This window comes from Ovis canadensis, chromosome 3 (assembly GCF_042477335.2).
Source record: "Ovis canadensis isolate MfBH-ARS-UI-01 breed Bighorn chromosome 3, ARS-UI_OviCan_v2, whole genome shotgun sequence".
Lineage (NCBI taxonomy): Eukaryota > Metazoa > Chordata > Mammalia > Artiodactyla > Bovidae > Ovis > Ovis canadensis.
Genome location: NC_091247.1, coordinates 138,722,004 through 138,744,839, shown reverse-complemented (window position 1 = coordinate 138,744,839; position 22,836 = coordinate 138,722,004). Strand labels below are relative to the sequence as shown.

General features: G+C 42.3%; 1 protein-coding gene and 1 non-coding gene across 17 annotated transcripts; both read left to right on the top strand.

The window, feature by feature from the left end:
• The first annotated feature begins 679 nt into the window (after positions 1 to 679).
• On the top strand, positions 680 to 22,456 carry PCBP2 (poly(rC) binding protein 2). Of its 16 annotated transcripts, none has more exons than XM_069584289.1 (15): positions 690 to 1,143; positions 3,453 to 3,595; positions 4,151 to 4,174; positions 4,263 to 4,295; positions 4,845 to 4,961; positions 6,914 to 7,045; positions 7,995 to 8,123; positions 9,166 to 9,240; positions 11,050 to 11,142; positions 12,250 to 12,291; positions 13,514 to 13,586; positions 14,073 to 14,111; positions 15,048 to 15,100; positions 15,844 to 16,013; positions 22,027 to 22,456. In XM_069584289.1, exons 2-15 carry the CDS (start codon positions 3,527 to 3,529, stop codon positions 22,061 to 22,063), a joined length of 1,086 nt encoding a protein of 361 aa, XP_069440390.1. In that variant the 5' UTR covers positions 690 to 1,143; positions 3,453 to 3,526; the 3' UTR covers positions 22,064 to 22,456. The 16 variants fall into 16 exon arrangements, with proteins under 16 accessions (XP_069440403.1, XP_069440390.1, XP_069440393.1 ...); XM_069584288.1 differs by having other exon boundaries at positions 739 to 1,143; positions 15,045 to 15,100; XM_069584287.1 differs by having other exon boundaries at positions 825 to 1,143; positions 9,154 to 9,240.
• LOC138438419 (U6 spliceosomal RNA) lies at positions 5,369 to 5,475 on the top strand. Its single transcript, XR_011256355.1, has one exon. It is a non-coding gene; the product is annotated as a U6 spliceosomal RNA (small nuclear RNA).
• Positions 22,457 to 22,836: the final 380 nt, after the last annotated feature.

Genomic DNA, 22,836 nt, shown 5'->3' with positions numbered 1-22,836 from the left:
ACACTTGAGAAGAATACTTAATAGATGATGCTATGTACCTACTGCATCTCATCAAGGACTGTGTCAGAGTTGTACTATTAGTGATACAAGGTTTGATCACTTGGATAAGGTGGTGACCTATCTGATCTTTCCATTTAAAACTTTTGGCTTCATTTTTTATTTTTATTTTGCAAATAATCATGTATATTTGTCACCAGGTTAGTATCCTTTTCCCTAACAAATTTCCCCGTAAAGTTTTGATGATTGATGACACTTGCTTAAGTCAATTATTTCATTTTGGGTTGGAGAATGAATGATGTTCTAATTTTTAAATTTCTCTACATTCATTATATGGAATTGTTGAAAAAAAGTTTTCCCTTGTTGACTAAAGATGAACTACAGTTCTTCCTAAAAGAAAAGGTGCTTCTTTCATTTTAATTACCAATTTTCAAAGTAAAGAGTTGGTGTAAAAGTGACCTCCAAGGTGGCAAATTAGCTTTTTTTCCCATTTGTATTACTATAGACTAGGGGTTTGTCCCAGTAGTCTCTCCTCACACATCCTATTTTCCTGTCTGGTTTATCCGTGGCGATTGCCAACTCTCTCCGCACTTAAACGTCTGGGCTTTCGAACCAGCCCGCTAGGGGACACTAGTTTCCTCCCTGCCCCCACGCTGCCGCTCTATCATGCGCTTCGCCATTTGCTACCGGTTGTTCTCTCGCTGGTGCCAACGCTGTCCACGGAGCCGCTCTAGGCTGTTGGGAGGCCGTCCGCATTGCGTGGGGAAGGTTTGGACGACGCAGTCGCCTCGCCGGCCCCCGGGGCGGTTAGCGCTTCCGGGGTCGGAGGGTGCGCGGGGTTGAAAGCGGGCCGCTCCGCCCCGTCCCCCTCCCAGACCAGCAGAGGCAGCAGCCGGAGCAGCCGCAGCCTGCGCCCTCTCCCGCCCGCCCGCCCTCCGCCCGCCCGCCCGCCCTCCGCCGCCCTCCACCCACCCCGGGGTCTCTTTCCCCCTTCCTCCTCCTCCTCCTCCACCCCCCCCTTCCTCCTCCGCCCGCCCGCGGGGCCCCCCTCGCCTTCCCGCCCGCCCCTATTGTTCCGCCCCCGGCCTCCCGCCCTTCCCCTTCCCGCCCGCTCCCCTTTTCCCCTCAGTCGCCTCGCGCCTGCAGGTAAGCTTCAAATTTTTCCCTCCGCCCGCGGGTATGGCTCTATTTCCACTCTTGCCATCTTTCTTAGCGGGCTCCGGTCCTCGTCACGAGCCTCGGCCTCGCGTAGTCCCGCGTGAGCGCCTGCTCCCTCTCTCTGCTCGGCCGGCCATTCACGCGAGGCCCTGGCTCCGACGAGGCCTAGTAGGCCTCGCGCAAGGCCTCCTCCCCTTCCCCCCGCCTTTTCCCGGTGGCGGCTGCGCAGGAGTCAAGGAGGGCGCGCGCGCGGTAGGGGGGGGCGGCGGTGGATTTGTTGGTTGAGGGGGGTGGGGGAGGCGATGGCCGGCTTGCTGGCCGGGCGGGTGAGCGCGGCTCCCCGCGGGGGTCAGGCGCTGGCGCAGCCACTCGAGGAGGCGCTATTAGTCTGGCCCCTCCCCCTGGATCGCAGCGCCCCCCCCCGACCGAACCGTTTATTTTTTCCTCCTCTTTTTCTAGTGGAGGGATGGGGGGGTACATTTTTTGAGTGGAAAATGCTTGGATGGCCAAGGGGAGGGGGGCTGTGGAGTTAAAGAAAGGGTAGACGGGCTCCCAGTTACCGAGTTATTCAGGACGTTTTCTCGGGGTAACGAATTTTGAAATTACAAAATGCCTGCCGCTATAGACCCAGACCGAGCTATTTATAGGAGAAGGGGTAATGGATGCAGGATTAACAGCTGGATTCCTGGGATTGGGTACACTTACATTCTCCTAGTCAGGAGAGAAACATGACAGGGATTTCTTGAGTGGTTTGGTGTTGGAAATGCACCTTTGTGCCATACCTCAAGAAATGGCTTCAAATAGGTTTCCAATTTTCTTGCCCTTTGGAATTTGCTTTTGTCATGGTATTTGTAAAGTGCTTCTTATTCTGTGAGTGAGGATAAGGGATTAAACTGCCAAATTTTTTCCATGTCTTACTAAAGTCATTCTTACAGACCCAACTCCTATTTTGTCCCTACCCCCAGTACAGTTGTTTTCCCTTGAGTGAAAAATGTTGAATTCTGGGATTTTTTTCAGCAATTACATTCTGAAAATGGGGGAATGAGGTGCTTTGGGGATGCAAAGCCCTTCTTTTAAGTAATCACACACTTGAGTTAGCCATGGGGCAGCTTGCCATATACAGGATGGTCTGGCAGCCACTTAACACTTTTAGGATATTTAGGATGTGGCTTTGTTGTTAGAGCAAAGTTGAAAAGGTGGCTGGTTTTGTGAAGGAGGAAGACTGGCTGTAGGAGAGATCATTGATGTTTTGAAAAGGTGGATACTAAAAATGTCACTGGAGAAATTTCACCACTTTGGGGAGGTCCTTTTCAAAACTAACACTGTTAGGTCCTAAGGAAGCATTGTAGGCTGATGTATATTCAAAAACACTCTTTATCAATTAAAGCAGAAATGTTAGTAACATTGCTTTAGTGCTTACGTGGGGAAAGGGCCTCAGTAGGAAAGTCTCATTGCTGCTGTTGCTTAAAACAACCACACAATAAATTTTTAGCGATACCAGCTATCATTTTGATTGTTTCCTTTGGAAGAAAATTTAAGATTAAATAATTTGAATAAAGACTTGAGTAGTAACAGGTTAATGTGGAAACGAGGTAAATTCAGATCTTGAGTGACTATCAAGTTTGGTTGGAAAAAGAGGACTCAGGGTGCACTTAATGTATTGAGTCATTTCCCAAAGGGGAATGTGGAACCCAGCCTGCATAGAAGGCATTTCAGATAATGCCTTTTTCAGTGAGGTTGTTGATTTAAATCTTTAAAAAATTATTTGGTGACATGTATTCACATTCAGAATTTTAGGGAGAAGATACATTCTAATTTTTTTTACTTAGAAATTGCTGCCAATAAAAACATTTATGTGTGTCCTTTGCAGCTTTCAACCTGAATGGCTTCATAACAGGGAAGCAGAAGTCATAGCCCTCAGTGTATAGTTAGCTTGAGGTTTGCCCTCATGATTTCCAGGTGTTTCTGTATTCTTTTGAAGCTTATTTTGCTGAAGGACAACTGGTGCACGTTCAGCAGTTCCCTTAGAACTAGTGCCAATTGAAGAAATCTTTCGCATCCTGAGAGTCAGCGGAAACCCTATCATTAATGAGAGTAGACTGGAAAGTTGCTTTATGTACTTTGTAACAGAATCTGAGCTGTTAATGCAGTTGTGCTGGATGTATACAAGCCTGCCGACTGATACACTGTCATTTAAGGAAAAGAGTCAGCTAGAAAACATTGATAATGACTAAAGTAACATTGGGAAATGTTTCTGTTGTTTTCCTACTCTGATTTTGGTCATGTTTGCATTTCAGTTTTTGGCTTTCACCCCCACCAGTGACCAAAGACTTGACCACTCAAAGTCCAGCTCCTCAGAACACTGCTCGACATGGACACCGGAGTGATTGAAGGTGGATTAAATGTCACTCTCACCATCCGGCTACTTATGCATGGAAAGGTATGCAACAGCTTGGGAAAATTGGGTCATAGTAACTCCTAGAGGAGGGGCCAGGAAGAGAGGGCATGGATCTTGGAGCTCATCAGATTAGCTCTGTGGGAAGTCTGGCTTTAGCACTCCTCCTCTGGTGAACTAGATGAGAGTGTAGTGGGAAAATGGACAGACTTTACTAGGAAGCTCCACTGAGCAGGAAAGGCTTAACCAAAGGCTAGAGCCAAAACTATCTGGATGATAAGATTTTTCTCATGGATGTTGTTATAGCTTGTGATAGGTAGATTTCCACTGCCCAAACAATTTTGGGTAACTTTAAGGTGAACTGGTATTTGATACTTTAAAAAATAATTTATATTAAAGACAGCGCTTTATTACTCTATTTCTTCACAATTCTTTGATAGCTTCCCTTATGTTTTGAGTAAAGAAAATAAGAAGCCTTTCCATTCCCCTTCCCAACAAATCCTAGTTTTTCCAATGCTTTGGATTGTTTTAAAAATTACTTTTTGTGATAACCAATGCTTCAAGTTTCCTCGTATTTGACACTAGTATTCTCCGTTGTAGGAAGTTGGCAGTATCATCGGAAAGGTAAGACATCAGTTCAACTCTAATTACTATTTAGTCAACCTGGGTTTAAATAATAATTGAAACTCATTCTTGACTTTTCCTCTTTCAGAAAGGAGAATCAGTTAAGAAGATGCGCGAGGAGGTGAGTTATTGGGGATGCAGAGGGATAGGGACTGTTAACTTGGGAAGTTAGAAACTTCTAAAACAAAAGCAAAGTTTCTGTTTAATGAGAGATTGATAGGGAGAAGGTTTTTTTGTTTTTTTTTTTTTTAAATATTTTGGCTACACTGTGGGAATGTGAGATCTTAGTTCCCCAACCTGGGCAGCCATGCCCCTGCAGTGGAAGCATGGTGTCTTAACCACTGAACCACCAGGAAAGTGTCCCAGAAAAGGGAAGATCTTAATAGAAGAAGAAGCTGGTATTTTTCTGGCTTGGGTTATTTGTAATGACAAATAGTATGCTGGGAAATTGTAGTTTTAGGAAGTCTGCATTTAAGACTTAAACAGCTTCTGTAGTTTGTTGGAGGATAAATATGGAGCTGTATTTAAAATAATGTTGATGGTGCCTTTTGTAAGGATCATGTACATAGGCAGCTCTTGCCCATCTTGTTTAAGAGGGGTTATTTACATATTTGTGTATCTGTGCTTAGATCTTTTTGTCTATTAACCTTTTGGCTCTGTTTCTATCCAGAGTGGTGCACGTATAAACATCTCAGAAGGGAATTGTCCTGAAAGGATTATCACTTTGGCTGGACCCACTAATGCCATCTTCAAAGCCTTTGCTATGATCATTGACAAACTGGAAGAGGTTTGTTGTTCCCTGCCCCTCATTCTTTATTTTTTATTGCTTCTTGATAGCTTAGTGATTTCCAAGAGTTTTTAAAATTGAAGAACAGACTAGATCATAAAGCTCTGTAAATGGGTTCTTTACTCCCAATTAGCATCCCCCAAATCGGACCATTTATGGTTAAAAAGTCACTTCAGTTGGTTAGAAAAATACCATTGACCATTGAAAAACATAAGATTGAACTGTGCTGGTCTGCTTGTACTTGGATTGTTCCAATAAATACGTATTACAGTAGTATAGAATATGTACTGTGGAATTACACAGTCAGCGATTGGTTGAATCCGTGAATGTGGAACTATGAATAAGTTATACTTGGACTTCTGACTAGGGTGGGGGGCCAGCACCCCTAACTTCCAGCTATAGTTAGAGTGCTCACTTTGGCAGCACATGTGCTACAATTGGAATGATACAGAAGAGATTGGTGTGGCTCCTGTGCAAGGATAATACACAAATTTGTGAAGCATTCCATATTTTCCCAATTATGAGTCACTGGGGGTTTATATATACACAGTATAAGGAATATAGTCAGTAATACTGTAATAACTTTGTATGGTAACAAATGGTTACTAGACTTTCTTTGACCATTTTGTAATAAATTTAAATGTCAAAACAGTACGTGTACACCTGAAATCAGAGTGTACATTAACTGTGCTTGAATTTAAAAAACAACAAAAAAACCCCAAATAGTTTGTTATTAGGGACTCTAAAAAATGTGAAAAAACAGCATCTTTTATTTCTTAACCAACAATTTGAAGGTAGGCCACCATTGTGTTCATAATTATGTCCCCTGATTCTTAGTTAATATGGTTTTGTTAGGAGCCCTGCTAAACACTAATATACTCCATAAATACAGGTAGGCAGTTACACATTAAAAAAAAAAAGCCTGGTAACTGTCAGAGCTATACTTGGAGGGGAGGGAATACATTTTGTAAGTTATCAGAAGCAAAATATCAGTAGCGGGAATTTTTTTCTGTTCATTAAACTCTCAGCCTTACAGTGCTGAACAATCATTGCCCTCGGTCCATCCAGTTTTCAGCCTCCCAGCTTCTGTAGTAATGCTGCTAATAATGCAATTGATACTGCAGGCAGAGGAGAGCTTCTGGGCTGTTGCTAATGCCTTTTAATGGTGCCTGAAATCTTATGCTTGCCAAGATCAGAAATGCTATCTTTTTGACCTGTGAGACCTTGCTAATCCAGAGCTTGTAGCTTTAAAAAAATTCAGAAAATCTATTCATACTTTAACAAATAAGAAACATGGTCTTGACTTAAGGGGCTTATGTCTGAGGAATTCCCAGGTCTATCTAAATACATATATAGTATATACATAGAGATTAGGCTAAATTCTCAGAAGGCTAAATGTAAGTAGTTTATAGACAAGATACATCAATATTGTTATGGGAGAGACTATGGGCTTTGAAGCCAATACAGTCTTTTAGTTTAAAATCTAAAACTTTTCAGATGTGATTGGGGTAAGTACTCAGCTTCAATTTCATACCAAGAAAACAAGGATAAATAAAAGTACACTATTTTTTAATCTCTACATAGTTTAAGAGGACAAAATTGGTCACTTGAATTTGGGTTGCATTGTCTCATCTTTTCATGTTTAATGTTGACTTTACCGGTATTTTATTTTGCTCAGAAAACTTCCTATTTTACTTAACAAAATAAGTTTTCTCTCTACTAAGAGCACTGCTTCTGGCATGAAGGAACATATATTTAAGGCTAAATCTGAGGATATTTGTAGGCCATTTTATTTTTTAGTAATAAGGTTTGGGGCAGGAGCAATGTTTAAATGTTGGTGGAGATCATGACAATATGTCCCTTATAAGGTTCTTCTATGGCAATTAGGGGTTCCCAGGGATCTGTTTAAACTTGTATATTCTTGTGGTGTTTTGACTAATTTCTTTTTGTAGGACATCAGCAGCTCTATGACCAATAGCACAGCTGCCAGTAGACCCCCAGTCACCTTGAGGCTGGTGGTCCCTGCTAGTCAGTGCGGCTCTCTCATTGGGAAAGGTGGTTGCAAGATCAAGGAAATACGAGAGGTTGGTTAATTTGTGCTCTTTCTCTTTTTGAAGTGTAAATTTTAAATGAGCTTCCTCTACTAGCTTTTATTATCTAGGAAAAGTTAGCATTTATTGAGATTTTTATTAAAGTAATAGTCCTAGAAGACTATAATTTGGTTGATATGCATATTTTTCTTATATTTTATATATTTCAACAACAGTAAATCAGAAAAGTTAACCAGAATTTCCAACTATTGCATGTGACCTGTTGGTGACTTTTCCATGAGGCTACATAATCCTTTTTTATGTCTAAAGAACTTATAATTTGATATGTAATAATATCAAGTGTTTTTCTTGGCCAAATTCTTAAATAGCATGGTGGAAGTGAAGGTATATTGGGATGTAGTTGTAATTCTCCCTTCAAAATTATGAAAGTTAATGGTGAATTATGGGAGCTTTTATTTATATCTGGGAGTTACTGAATTGGATGTTGGGATGAAATTTGAATGGCTCCTATTCGAATTGGACTTATCTGGGAGCCTATTATACTGCTACTATGTGAGCAGGGATTTTTATTTTGCTCAATGATATATTTCAAGTACCTGGGATGGTGCTTGGCACATAGAATGGGCTTAATATAAACATTTGCTGAATAAAAGGTGGGTGATATTTATGAATATTTTGTTTGATGACCACAAAGCTATCATTAAATGAGAGGAAACTGTCTAGAACGACCTTTTTCTTAAGAGCAGGTTAAATTTAGGCTGTTATTCAGGCTTATTCTCAGCTTTCAGAGGCTAATTTATTTATAACCGTGATTAAACAATCTTATCTGGAATAAGGAAAGAGGGGAGGGAGGATTAAAAGAGTTAGATAGGAGATGGGATAAATGTTTACTGAGCTTTAGACTCTAAAATTTCTGCAGGGAGATGTAAATGGTATGAATGATCTGTTTCTCTGATTTTTAAAATTTCTTTTTACCCCAAAGAGTACAGGGGCTCAGGTCCAAGTGGCAGGGGATATGCTCCCCAACTCAACTGAGCGGGCCATCACTATTGCTGGCATTCCGCAATCCATCATTGAGTGTGTGAAACAGATCTGCGTGGTTATGTTGGAGGTAAGCCCTCAGGCTCATGCTGAGAATGGGGGGAGGGTGATTTAGGGAGACAGACTGATCTATATTTAGTAAGACTAGAATTAGGTGAGGCTGTTAGAAGTCTCACATGGGGGTGGGGAAGAGGTTCCCTGAGTTCATCTTTTCCTTCTCCCAGCTTTGACTTTTCTTATAGTCCAAGCAAAAATAGAAACTTAAGCAGCAGTGATCATTTGGTTTATAGCAATTTTAGCAGGGTTGGTAGGGGGAAGATTTGCTACTTGGAATTTGAGGACAAAAGATGTATCTCCGGTCTTGAGAAGCTTAAGTTAATTAAATTGCCTTTCAGGTTACAGTATTTTGGCTACATGCAACTTTGATACGTTTAAATTAATTTCTATGTTATAAGGCAGGATTATTCAAAATGACTGATAATAACAAAATATCTATAATAGTGTTTCTGAATAACTTATGAGGTCCTGGTGGATGCTATTCAAGTAACAAAAAGAATAATAAAATTAAGGAGAATTAAACCTTTCTAGAATTGTCATAGGGAATTGGTCCCATATTGGTGAGAAAGGCAAGTAGAACTTTTAAGTAGAGTTTAGGAAACTATTGATTGAATCATTGAGCTATTAATGGGAAGTCATGAATTACCATAGATAAAAAGTTTGGGAGCTTTATTTCCTATTTGATTTTATTTCCTATTCAGGCCAAAATGTAATTACCCACTCAAAGGTACATGGGTACATCTAGAGGTTTCAGTTTTTTTGTGTTAATTAGAACAATTTGAACACATGGAAATAATGCCTAAATTATTACAGGGGAATCTGCCTTGATGAGAATTAGTGTGAACTGTGTAGTCCACGGACCATCTTACTGTTTTAAAGGCAAATAACTGCTGATGATTTGAGATTAGATCTAGCCAGAGACAAAGTTGGTAGGTGAGAGGGTGGAAAAAATAAAGTTTTTAATTTAACTGACCTGTGTGAGCTTAAGCCACACAGCTGAAGCAGCTTTGAAACCTTATCTCTTTTTGTTTTTTTCCCCTCTGACTCTCTCCCAGTCCCCCCCGAAGGGCGTGACCATCCCGTACCGGCCCAAGCCGTCCAGTTCTCCGGTCATCTTTGCAGGTGGTCAGGTAAGAAGTTTTTTATTGGTGGGCTAAGGTGAACAAGATTGTATTTGAAATGTCAACTTTGCCAGCAGCACACCAGGCCACTCTGCATGCTTGCTGAAACCTGTACTCTGGCCATAGTTTGACCTGCTTTCAGTTTTATTTTTTGTACTGAAGAAAGCTATGAATGCCACCTTATTTATTAGCAGGCATTGGGAGTTTTGTAGGCACTCGGAAGAGGTGATCTGCTTAGTAATTTAAGGTGGGTTGGGTTAGAAGAAAAGATAAAATTGCTTTGATGTCAGTGCTCTCCCTACCCCAACCCCATCCATGTTTTTTCATGTGTGGGTTGTTCTTTAGAGGCCCAAATAAAACATAATAAGGAGTTGGACCTCTGAAATAGATTCTTGGATGGTGGTCTCAAATTGGGGGCTCCTGAAATTGAGTGTCCTACAAACTTCCCCTTTTCCCCACCTCACCTCCCCTACTCCTACCCCTTCACTCCCAAATTCCAGTGTGTTGTCCCTGGGCTCTTAACCTCAAACACTGGTTTGAACCCACATGGCATAACTGAAATCAGCTGGGGTAAGGGTTCAGTGTCTAGGAGGGGGGAGAGCATGTTGGGCTGTGACCTTTGGTGTTAGAGTAAGAACACCAAAGCACCCCTTGGCCTCTCCTCCTTCACCAACCTAAATTCTGGATCCTTGGTACATGGTTTATACTGAAGTTAGAGTTTTATGACAAAAGGCACTGATTAGCACCATGTTAGTTTTATGCTTTTTGGTTAGTGTTTGAGGCATAGGTAGGTCAGTTTTAAAATAATTGGGATTCAGGCTGAAATAGTGGACCTTCATTTTGGTAGCTGCCTAAACAAGTACAAGTGTCCCTTTTCCTACGTGGGGCTGACCTGTTAACAAACGCAGATAACTCACCTAATTACATCTTGTATTTAAACTGGGAGAGCTCTTAGAGTCCATCTCATTCCCATTCTATTGAATTGTCATAAAACTGAACCAGTTTTGGGGAACTTAGTTTGTCTTATAATTCTGGAAGCTTTCATAGGAAGTTAATCATGTCACAGTTTTGTACCTTTTAATACTAGCATTGTACAACTGATTTGGTCTAAGTGTGCTTTGTGAGTCTGGGTAGTTAGGCGGATAAACAAAGGCCCAGAGTTAGAGTAGCAGGGAGGTTTAGCCTCAGGTGTTTTCCTTTCTCCCCTGGAACTACAAGTTCCTACTTTTCTGGATTCTTCCCCGGTCACTTGGGATTATCTAGAGTCCATACCGCACAGCAGCAGTCCTCTCTGTTTACAATTCTGCCTTCATTTCCCTTTCCTTCCTTCCCCTTCCCACCTCCCCCTTCTTACCTCTTTGCTTTCCTTCCCTCCCTCCCCTTTATTCAGTTGACCACTCTAAAAGCTTGCAGCTTCTTCTTCCATGAGTGGCCCTGTTTTGGATTATTCCCATGGGCCTTTTTAAATGGACCAGTTTATGCATTGTTCACAGGTGAACCTGTGTCTTTTGTTCCTTTGTGACAAAGTGGGCTCTATAGGGGTGCAGTTTAATCCCACATTGACCAGGAGCTGTCATCAGCTCTGTTGCCCCACTCCTTCATTCTTACTGAAAATAGTCCAACTGTGCAGTGTGAAATCTGCCACTATAGGTAACTTTTTTTTTTAATTCACTGATTGCAGCTCGTTTCAAATTGTGTTGTGAGCTCCTTTTTAAAGGAAAAGAAAAAATTAAACAATTTTTTTTGTGTGAATTTCATGCTGGTGACAAGGTGCCGGATTGACAGCCCTGGAGACTGAAATCCTCTATTTATCCACAGGACAGGTACAGCACAGGCAGCGACAGTGCGAGCTTTCCCCACACCACCCCGTCCATGTGCCTCAACCCTGACCTGGAGGGACCACCTCTAGAGGTGAGAGGGGATGTTCAGTCTCCAAGGCTCACTCAATCCTTCCGCCTCAGCCGAGACTGCCAACACGCGGGGGGCCAGTGGCGCTGGTGATTTTTGTGCTGTGGACACCACCTGTCCACGGGGACCTGGACTGACCCCCCCCACCTCATTTCACACAGGCTGCGTAGCCCACCAGATGGTAACACCAACTCTTTTTTTTTTTTCCCCTTTTTTTTTCTTTTTTTGTTCAACCCCTTTTCCCTGCCTCCTGTTCCTCCTACCCCATTTTCACCTTCCCACCCCAACCTGGGTACACTTTTGGGGGTACTGGCCACTGTGATGTGAGAAGCTTCACATCCTGTTAACCAGCTGCTCCTTTCTTCCCTTCCTGATTCTCCTTGTCCCCCACCCCATTGCCCTAAAGACCCAGCTCCCTTTTTGGGAGGTATGGTGTGGGGGGAGGAGGGCGTAGTGGGAGCTGCAAGTGCCTTTTATGGAGGGGAGGTGGGAGAAAGCAGGACCTAGAACATAAGATTTTTTCTTTCTTTTTTTTTTAATATGTGTTCCTATGGTCAGCTCCCTAGTGCTAGGGACCCAACTAGCTTCCAGTGCACTTAAGGTCATTAGGCAGATGTAGAGAAAAGAAAGATAGGAAAACGAAAGTGTTTTGTTTTAACATGCTGTGTAGGTCTGTGCAGATATAAAACATGTCACCATGATTGGTAGAAGGGTTGGGGTGGTTGAGGAAAAAAAAATTTCCTCCTAGGCCATCTTGTACAAAGGGAGAAAGAAGGGGGCTCAGGCAATCAAGGCATTGTTTAATCCTACCTCCCACATTTTCGTTAAGAAACAAATGTGTTATATTTTGTCTTTGATTGCAGGGAACATGGCTCCCTTTATAGGCATCCTGAAATAAGCCATCATATTTAGGGTTTAAAGAAGGCCAACTTGGGTCTGACTGTATTTGTGAGATACCATCTACTGCCTCAACCCCTGGCCTCCCCATTCTCTAGTTCAACTCTGGCTTCCTGGCTAGTTGAAATCTGTCTCCCCCCCAGCCCCCCACCCCCCCACTGGGTGGCTGTCCGTGATTGGTTTTTAATAGGAACTGTTTTCCTCCTTTTGTAGGCCTATACCATTCAAGGACAGTATGCCATTCCACAGCCAGATGTAAGTTTTGTTTTCACTTGTTTTGAAAAGCTCCCTCTCCCATCCAAAATTGTCTCACTCCTTTCTCCGTGTAGGCAGAAGTGAGTTGGTCTCAAACATTTGTAGTATTGTTTCCCTCACAAGCTGAACTCTGTATTTTGGCCCTTAAATAATCTTTAATCAGGAAAAAGCTCCTTGTTTTGAAATTCAATCCCTGGAAATTATAATATAATAGATTATTATATTCTACTTTCTCCCGTGTTACAGATTACTCTGAAAGAGAAATGTTCCACTGTTTACCGTCATTGGTTATCCCAGGGCACAATGTAAATTCACAGGGGACTGTGCATCTTTGCATGAAGTCCTTTCTATGGAGGGAGGGTGAGGGGGTGGGAGGTTGGGTGCACTTTTGTGTACTCAGTCTGAGGTGGTAATGTAAAAAGCATCTGGAGGGGTGGGATAGGGACTTAATTGCGCAGGGAGGGTTAGGGAGAAAAATATTTGGATTCAACTCAGTGAAATTTCCTTGTCACTAAAAACTCCAATTTAAAAAGTGCTGGTATGTAGACTTTTAAGGGCATTTCCTTCTGCACTTACTCTCTGCCCTTACTAACCTTTTCAGGTGCTGAGCTTTAGATTTGAAAAGTTGGAGTTTGGCTTTTGGTTAGTGGTAGGCCCCTGGAGGAGAAGCAGACTTGACGAGAGATGGTTTTACGACAGCCGGAACAGTGTATATAGATGAAGAAAAATAGCTGTAGAAATCCTAGGGTCAGGGTTGCTAGACCCAGTTTGGTTTCGCCTTAACCTCTCCTCACAGTCTCCCTGCCCCTCACCTCTTCCCCTCCTCCCGGTACTGACGGAGCCCTGCATGGTGTGTTTCCCCAGCACCACTGCAGTCTGTTTACCCAGCCTGTCTGTGCTTGTCCCTGGGGCAACTGTTGCAATGGCTGCAAACACCTTCATTAAATAGCCCACAAGGGGTGGTTGTCAGGCGGTGCTGCTGCTTTTCACACACCCCAAAGGCACATATTCTCTTTGTACTGATACTGTTTCTATTTCTAACCCTCACCTTCTTGTGCCCGTCCCCAGGATTGTGATACCAGCCCCATTCCTTAGCCTCTGTCATAGTTTGAGTAGTAGCCAACTTTGAGGATCAGGAGCTCTACATTTTCCAATTTGAATGTGCTTGAGCTTTGGCTGTGTTACTCTCCTAATGTCAGTCTCTCCTGTTTCCTTCCTGCAGTTGACCAAGCTGCACCAGTTGGCAATGCAACAGTCTCATTTTCCCATGACGCATGGCAACACCGGATTCAGTGGTATGGATACCTCAGTGTCGCTTTTTGTAAGGTGTAGTACAAGACAGAGGCCAGCCCCAAGGTCTCCATTTGACATCTGTTTAAAACAAACTTCATTACCCAGCATCCTGCTGGCTTAAACTTGCCTGTTTCTATGGCTAAACCGAAGGAGGTAATATGTTTGTTAACTTGGTTTTCATTTGGGGTGAGTTATTCTAAAAGAGAAAAAAGAAAGGCCCTTGGAAGGTTTGGGGTGAGGTCTGGGGATGCTTGTCAGGCAAAGGGTAGGCTGATATTTCTTCTAACCCATCCTCATCGCTGCCCCTTTGATCTGATCGGCACCCCCTTTCTCTCCACCAGCTATTCATAGATCTGGGTAGAAACAATCCATTTGTGTAGTGTGTTTTTGTTTTGTTTTGTTTTTTTGGGCTTTTCTATATAAGGAATAACTTGTCCGATAGGGTTAGGATGAGACCACCAAACTCATTTTCACTTGTATCTTAACAGGCATTGAATCCAGCTCTCCAGAGGTGAAAGGCTATTGGGGTAATGATTAAAAAAAAAATCTGTAGTATTCTACTGTTATATTAATAAACTGGTGGGAGTCTTGTTTCACTGCCCATGACATACCAGCCGAACATACACATGGCAAAAAGGAGCTGAGAGAGCAAAGCGGGGGTGGGCCTGGTGCCCCTGAGGGTCCCTTGATGGATCTGGCCTACCCCCTTCTAAAAATGAGTTTTAGCAGCCACAGCTGAGAGCAGGACTGGACTACGAGTCAGCCAGCTGGCCTTGTCTAGCCCAGGTGTCATATAGATGGGTATGGGTGTTTGCTGATAGGATTTTTTTTTTTCTTTTTCTTTGGAAAGCAAAAACCAGAATAAATTGTTGAGCAAAGGACAGGGAGTAGTTTGGAGAAATGAAATTCCCACACCTTGCTGCCATTTCTTTCTCACTGACCTTCAAGTGTAGGTTAGGGTAAGGGTGTTGGGATTGGTTAATCTGGTATAGGTATATTTAAAGCAACTCTGCATGTGTGCCAGAAGTCCATGGTACCCAGTAACAGGCATGGTAGTGGTGCTGGTGATAGCATCAGGTGAGGTAAAATTGGGATACAACAATAGGAAATCCAACCAGAAAAGGGGAGAAGTGCAGAAGTACCTGGTTAGATTTTGGTCCTGAGAATTGAGGATACCACATCCCCCTGCCCCGTGCTTCCACCCCCCTTAGACCCTAATAGGCTGGGCTTTGCAGGAAATGGCATGAAATCAGCCTCTTTTGTTGGTACAGAGGAACCTTTCCAGCATTATTTCTACACCCCTCTCCCCCTCTTTCCTCTTTGGAGGCTTCCAAGTTAGAGATGAATCCCAACAGCCAATGCTGGGTTTCCAGTTCATTTTCCTTCTGTTAGGTTAATGTGCAAATCAGTGGGAGTTGTACGCTGTGCCTTGAACTTCTTTGCTATCTTCTGTCTTTTAGCAGGTTTGGATGCATCTGCTCAGACTACTTCTCATGAACTCACCATTCCAAACGATGTAAGTAAAAATAGAGGTTATGCTACTCTTAACACCTTGGGGAAGAAAATGAGTTACAGGCACTAAAATTCTTAAAACTGTAAAATCTCAAATAAAAACTGATGGAGATTGATGAAATTATTGTGTGAGTTATCTTGAGCCAGAAGGAAACTTTTTGTCTCAAATAGAAATTCCCATTTGCTTTTGCTTCTTGTAGAGTCTGAATACTTAATCCCTAGTGGAGTGGCCATTGGATGTTACCTGTGCTGTCCAACATGGTGGTCACTAAAGCACGTGTAGCTGTCTGAGAATAATAAAATGATAAACTCAGTTTGTCAGTCTCACTGACCACATCAGTGTTCAGTAACGACATTATTAGTGTCTACAGTATTGGAGAGTGCAAATGTTTGCCAGTTGTTTACTTTTTTCCAAGGCAAAAGCGTTAGAAATTAGCCAGAATCCTTGTCACTATAATAAAGTAATAATCATGGCAGGATGAGTTACGGCATCTTTATTGGCAAAAACAGAATATACTTTTACATTTAGACCTGGTAAAGGAGGTTTATCATCATCTTTGCACTGCTTTATTTTGTCTTTGGAATTAATACTCCGAAGGTATGAGCTAATGGTCCTAGGAGTCATTCAGTTCAGAGTTGAATACCATGTTTGTGGGCCGGAGGTACAGAAGCCTGAGGGGTGGGTTGGAATGCGGGGACCTAGCCATGCAACTCTTAATTTGGTATGCCTTGTTTTTCTTCCTTAAGTTGATTGGCTGCATAATCGGGCGTCAAGGCGCCAAAATCAATGAGATCCGTCAGATGTCTGGGGCGCAGATCAAAATTGCGAACCCAGTGGAAGGATCTACTGATAGGCAGGTTACCATCACTGGATCTGCTGCCAGCATTAGCCTGGCTCAATATCTAATCAATGTCAGGTAAGGGTTCCCTATCTTTTGTGTTAAATTGATGCCAACACAAGTAATGTGTGTGTTGGGAAAAGTTACACTGTAATATTTAAGTGTGGGATTCTTTGGGGGTTGGAAATGGGAAGGGCAGAGATTGCAAAAGAAAAAGTATCTAGCTCTACTTCTCATCCTTTAGTATAGGGGAAAAAGTAACCAGACTAATGAGTTTGCATGGGGTTGGGGGAAGGGAAGTGGATTGTTTGCATTTGACTTACTGTCGGTTTGGGGAATGGAAGGTATGGAGCATGTCTTCACTGTGTAGGAGTGCTCTGGCTGGAGCACCCATACTGACTTAAAACCAAATGTAGGTCTCACTGTAGGTGTCATACAGACTAATACTTCACTGGGTTTAGGCTCCCAAGCACCCTTTTAGTGAAATAAGGATAATGACAGCAAGATAGTTTCTTTGAAGCAGTCATTACTGTTTATTCTGAACACATCCATTTGTGCCATTGTGTTCCATTGTTTAGAGCTTGTGTGAATGGAGAGGTACAGGTGTTGGAAGTTTCTAGCAATGCTTAGTATTTTCTTTACCCCCCACCATCTCATCCCTTATTGACCTGCTGAGGTTTTACTTTTTTTTTTTTAACTTCTTATCCAAAGGTAGCTAATGTTAACACACACAGTTGTAGCAGCACTGTTACAGTTAGTGGGCATCCTGCAGGGCATTTTGTATTTCTTGCTTTCTCAGCACATGTGCTTAAGTCATGTTCTTAATTGCTTACTAACATCTTAAAGCTGTATTAGCAGCCCACTCCATAGGGGACTTAGTTACCCCTTTTATGTAGACTTTCACCTAAGTTGTTTATCTCTGTCACAACTAGTTGGTCTCTGTTGTATAGACAGATTTTATGGGTTCCTAAATCTAGTGCAAAGCAAAGGAATTCATAAGTATGGTATGGGGTCTATTTTTTGCTATTCTTACGCTGACCATATATTTATTCCATGGTCTCTTATCCCCTGTAAGAATTTATCAGTTTCCCAGTAGTGGTTCCAACTTTTATCATATCTCTTCATGCCTTGAGGTATTTTCTTGTCTTTGTGTAGAAAAGATTTCTATACCTAGATCTGCTCTCTGTCTTCTTGCTGTTTGTAAGGGTTTGTTTCCCTGTTTCTGATTATGGTGCTGTATTGTTAAGAGGTAAGAATTACGTTCTTAGAAGCTGAAAGTCTCTGCTTGAGTAGATGTGCAGTGAATATTGTCAGATAGTGTTTCCATGTAACCTGCTTGCCTGACCCCTCTACTAGGTTGATGGCTGAGTCGTAAGGAAGCAGAACTTGGGTCCACCTTGGTTTCTTGATTTAGTCACTCTTTTCAGGACCATCCGTTTTACATGAAACTGCCCAAGCTGTGGATTTGGGTCAAAACTTAAAAAAACTTGATTTATTACCAAGCAAGGACTATGTATGCATGCAGCTAACTCATTTTCTCATATTGGCCCAATTTGAACACAGAAAGCAAACTGATTTTATTATGAATACTAGGCAAGAAAGATTTCTCTGTTGTTAGTAATGGACTTTGAGAGTTTCTGTTAATTCTGGCAGCTTTTATGGATTGCAACTGTCCTTGGATTTAGGTAGACAAAATGGGAGTCTTGAGGAGCCTCCCTGCCTTGAAAGAGTTAGTCTTGTGCCATATTCTGTCGAACAGACTTCAGCACATACCTGCAGTTCTGGCATAGGCCCGTGCAGGCATTGGGAACTACAGGTCATCCCTGTTACTTAGAGCTCATTTTAGAAGTAGAAGTGATGTTTTTAGTTCATTAAACTGAATTTTTCAGCAGTGCATGAAGTTCCTCTAGTTTGTAAAGTCTGTGTAAGAAGCATGGTCAGTTAAACAAAAGAACCTTCTTTCCTCCTCACACATCACCAGAAATAAGGCTTATCTGTGCTTCTGTTTTCAGCATTTTTCATTGAAAATGCTACAGAGTTTGAAATGAGTTGACCTACTTTGGGCTCTTGTCCCTTTCCATCCTGATACAGTAGTTAGTTGACTGGCAATGGAAACAAATTTTGATATTAATTACAGGGGAAAAAAAACGATTTGCAAAATTCCGGGGGTTAGTGTCCCAAAGCTTCACAAGTGCTTGGTGAATGAAACATTTATTTGTTTGGAAATTGATGAGTATTCTTTCATTTTCTGCCTTTTGGGTTGGATCAGTATGTCAGGTACATAAAAGTGTGTGATGTCTTTTCTCAGTCAGAAGTTCTCGATAGCATTGGAATGGAATTTGGCAAAGTATACATTTTTAGAGGGTGGGACACAGAATAAAAGCTTGTCACAAGCTGATGTAAGTTTTCATAATTGGCAACCAGAGGCACTTACTGATAACTGAAGCGGATTTTGTCCTGTACTTTTCCCTTTTGTGGTCTTCCCTTCCACCCACCCTTTTTTTTTTGTTCCTTTTTTTCCTCTGTTACAGTTTAGAAAACGCTAAACCCTCCTCCCAGGCAGCCTCCGTCACGATCCCCGATCACCTCAGCATCAACCTCTCTCAACCCTCCACCCCTTCTTCTTCTTCTTCCTCCTCCACCACCACCCCCTCGCTCGCCACAGCGGGGACCTCCGACGCACCCTCCAGCCTCCCCAACCCTCTTCCGACCGCCCCTTGTGTCTCCAGTCTGCTTGGCATGAAACCCATCCCTCTCCTGGCTCTAAATGTTGTGTCTGCTGCTAAGGGTACCGGGGCTTCAGCTACCACCACCACCACCTCTGCTGTGCCATGTGTAACTAACAAACTGAAAGGCGAGAAACAGAGATTCTCTCCCTACTGATGGCATTTGTCTTGGGGCACCCCCTCAAGTATTTCATGGTTTTTTTTCCCCCTTTGTTAATATTGGTGAGAACCAAACAATTGTGAGCTTGTGACCGTTTCCTTTTTACTGTTTTGGGGGGATGACAGGGTGGGGGTCGGGGCTATGGTAAACTGTGTTTAGGTTTAGGCCATTTCTGCTGAGTGCCTGTTTCAGAGTCTGACTTGTTGAATTCTTTATCTAGAGCCACAGTTCTTGCTCTTCTTTCTCATTCTGTTACTTTTTGTAGCTTTATTCTGCCTTGCAATATAACAATGTGTTAGGCTCTGTGTTAATGAATAAAAATTTCTCCGTTAACTTTTTTTTTCTTTTAATTATTTCATGGTTAAGTTATCAGCTGTCCTCCTTGGCCAGATTTGTGTTTCTAGTTGTAATAAAGTTGCCACAGTAAGAACTTTAGTTGACTGCTGTGTAGGAAAGAAGTTTTTTCTTCACCCAGAATGGGGAGGCAAGTTGGGAAAAGTTCTAATAAAGTTTGCCAGCTTTTGTCTGCATTCCTCTGAACTAGTATTACTTAAATCTCAACCAACCAACCAGTGACATTGCCTCAAATTTGGCAAGATCCTGCCTGTTTATCCTAAATCAACCCTGATTACTCAAACGGGTCCCTTTACCCTTTTATCCCCACCAACCTTTCTGTCTCTTGCTACCAACCCTGTCATACTTAGAACATTAAAGACCTAGATTTGGAAGGAACCTGTAAGATCAACTTTAACTCATTGATCCACTTAAGATTGTTCTAAATTCTCCAAAGCCTTATTCTTTTTTGTATCCCAAGATCACAGTTCTCTCTCCATAAGAGTAGAGATGCCCTAAGTAAAATGGTGGAAGGCCTCTGATAGCCTCCATTTGGACACGACTGAGCGACTTCCCGTTCACTTTTCACTTTCATGCATTGGAGAAGGAAATGGCAACCCACTCCAGTGTTCTTGCCTGGAGAATCCCAGGGATGGGGGAGCCTGGTGGGCTGCCGTCTGTGCGGTCACACAGAGTCGGACACGACTGAAGTGTCTTGGCAGCAGCAGCTGCCTGAATGTATATTGCCAGGGTAATGAAAGTACAATGCTCTTGGGGCTTATGAGAACCAGTTTGGAGATTTTTTTTTCCCGGTGACCTTTTCCCACATCCCCCTTTGGCTTACATAGTTTAAAAAACCTAATTATATTGTAGTATATTAACTACAATATATTGTTGCCCTTAAGATTGGGGCTGTAAACAAAGTCTGCATGAAGGACTAGGGGGGCGAGTTTCATTATCCAGATGGGGGTTTAGTTGGTTGTTAGATGATGCTTTATCATGTGGTGCAGTGCCCCTTAGTAAGCTTTTTTAATAGCTTGCTGATACCATCTATCCCCAGAAACTTTTTTTTTATTTTTTACCTAGTTCTTTACCTAATGAGTACTCCCTAAAGGATTGCTGGGAAGAAAGTCAGAGGTTTCTTCTTTTCCTAAGTGCTGACTAAAATCCAGAGGTCCTTGGTGTTCAGTTTTTTTTATCAGCCTACAGCTCCCCCATGTGGTCTTTCTTTTGTAGAGTCTTTAATATATTTTAGTTGGGTTTTCCCTTTTCTTTGTTCTCTTTTCCCTGCCCACCCAATTCCTGCCCAGACTGGGTACAAATTCTGGACAGTTCTTTTTGGTGTCAGAGTGCCACTACCTTCTTGTGTGAACTTACTAATTTTTTAAAAGTCCTAGATCTGTTTGCAGCAGCTCCTTTCCTGAACCTTCAGTTCCCACTTAAGTCTTGGATTAACGGACTGTTCTTTATGTTGCCCTAGATCATCCCATTTTGAGGTTGGCAAGGATCTGTCCCCTACTAAGAATTAACTGTTCTCCTTTATACTGAGGTCAAAATACCATTTTTGACTTGAAACTAAATGCAGTTTGTAATTGAAGGAGCTCTGTGTTTCCTGGCTTTACTCCTGGCCAGTTTTTCAATTTGCATTATTCTGGAAGAGATTCAAGTGGGGAAGTATTCATGTTCTCTTGACAAGGAATGCCATTACATTTAAAATCTTTATGAAATAAAGTTGTAAAGTGAGGGGCTTCCCTGGTAGTCCATTGGTTCAGATTCCACACTTCTTTGCAGGGGGCATGGAGAAGTTCCACATGCCCCAAGGTGAGGGTGTGCTGTGCTTAGTAGGTGCTTAGTTGCTCAGTTGTGTCCGTGGGCTGTAGCCCGCCAGGCTCCTCTGTCCATGGGGATTCTCCAGGTGAGAATACTGGAGTGGTTTGCCATCCCTTCCTCCAGGGGATCTTCGTTGGGATTGAACCCTGGTCTCCTGCATTGCAGGCAGATTCCTTAAACTGTCTGAGCCACCGGGGAAGCCCTGAAGTGTGCCACCTGCCCACAAAAAAAAAAAGGGGGTAAAAATGAGACTGAATCTTAGACATTTAGCTCTGTTCAAAATGGGAGCCAAGTCTTGTTGCCTACCTAATAATATCAGAGAAGCAGGCTGATCACTGAACACCTAAAGACCTTTCCTTCCAAGCCCCACACTGGATTCCAGGACTTCAAATGATCCATTTGAAACAGGCATTGTTGCCAGATGTGTTTGAATGGAGAGTTTGGCCTAACAAGACCACAAACTGGGGAGCCCTTAGAGCAAGCTAGGGAGTTGTTGAAAATGGTTTTGACTTCCACTCCAAGTCTTGAAAACTAGACCTAAAAATTGTAGGTTGAGTATAATTCTTAACCCAAACTTACTACACTTGCTCCCTCTTTAACATGGCTTAGTTTTTAAAACACTAGTCTCTCTTAATAGTCTTCACATTGATACAGAAACCCAGCACTGCTCTGTCAGCTTAGAAGAAGCCAAAATAAAGCTGGGCAGTAAACTTTCTGTGTTTTGTGACCCCCTAAGAGGAGGCTTTTGTGTGTGTGGTGTATTTTTGAGAGAATGCTTAACGTATCCCACAGAGATACTATGAAGAGCATAGTTTGAGGGAGAACTATGGTGGTTTAGGTAATTTGCCCTAGGAAGCTTGGATTGCAGGGGTTATATAGGACCACGGTACTGGTTAACCCAAGAAATCTTAAAATCAGTGTCTCCCTTGATACGGAAACGTGCTCATTCACATCTTATCAACCAGACTAAAAGGTTTGGAGGTGAGGTACTGCCGGGCACTCAGGAAACTAACTTCGAGTTTTTTTTGTGTGTGTGTTACAGGCTTTCCTCGGAGACGGGTGGCATGGGGAGCAGCTAGAACAATGCAGATTCATCCATAATCCTTTCTGCTGTTCACCACCACCCATGATCCATCTGTGTAGTTTCTGAACAGTCAGCGATTCCAGGTTTTAAATAGTTTGTAAATTTTCAGTTTCTACACACTTTTATCATCCACTCGTGATTTTTTAATTAAAGCGTTTTAATTCCTTTCTCTGTTCAGCTGTTAATGCTGAGATCCATATTTAGTTTTATAAGCTTCTCCCTGTTTTTTTTTTTTTGGCTCATGAATTTTTTTTTGTTTGTCATGGAAATGTAAGAGTGGAATATTAATACATTTCAGTTTAGTTCTGTAATGTCAGGAATTTTTCAAAAAAATTAAAAGATGGACTGGAGCTTTTTCTTTGTGAATAGAAACTGGATGCCACAGTGATTTCATGTGGGTTTTATTCTGGTGTCTTGCTGTTATTTTTGCACCTTTTATCCCTCAAAAGGATAAAGACCCTGCTTGGGTTTTTAATATAAGTGTTTATTCCAGTGAAGATGTTTTCTTCTGTTTTACCACTCCCATCTTTTTCTGTAGTCCTTGAGCCTGCATTGCAGAGTGATCTTAATAATACCTATAGCAAGCTGGCTGTGCCCTTGGTCCAGAAGAATGGGGATTACAGTTTTCTAAGACATGTCTGCAAAGTGTAAGCAAGCACTTCCCACTGGAAGGGTGCACACGCATACTCATGGAAGCAGCAGAATTTGTCTCACTGGGATTCACCTTCCTGGGAATACCTACACCCTTGTCCAGACATCACTCCTGTT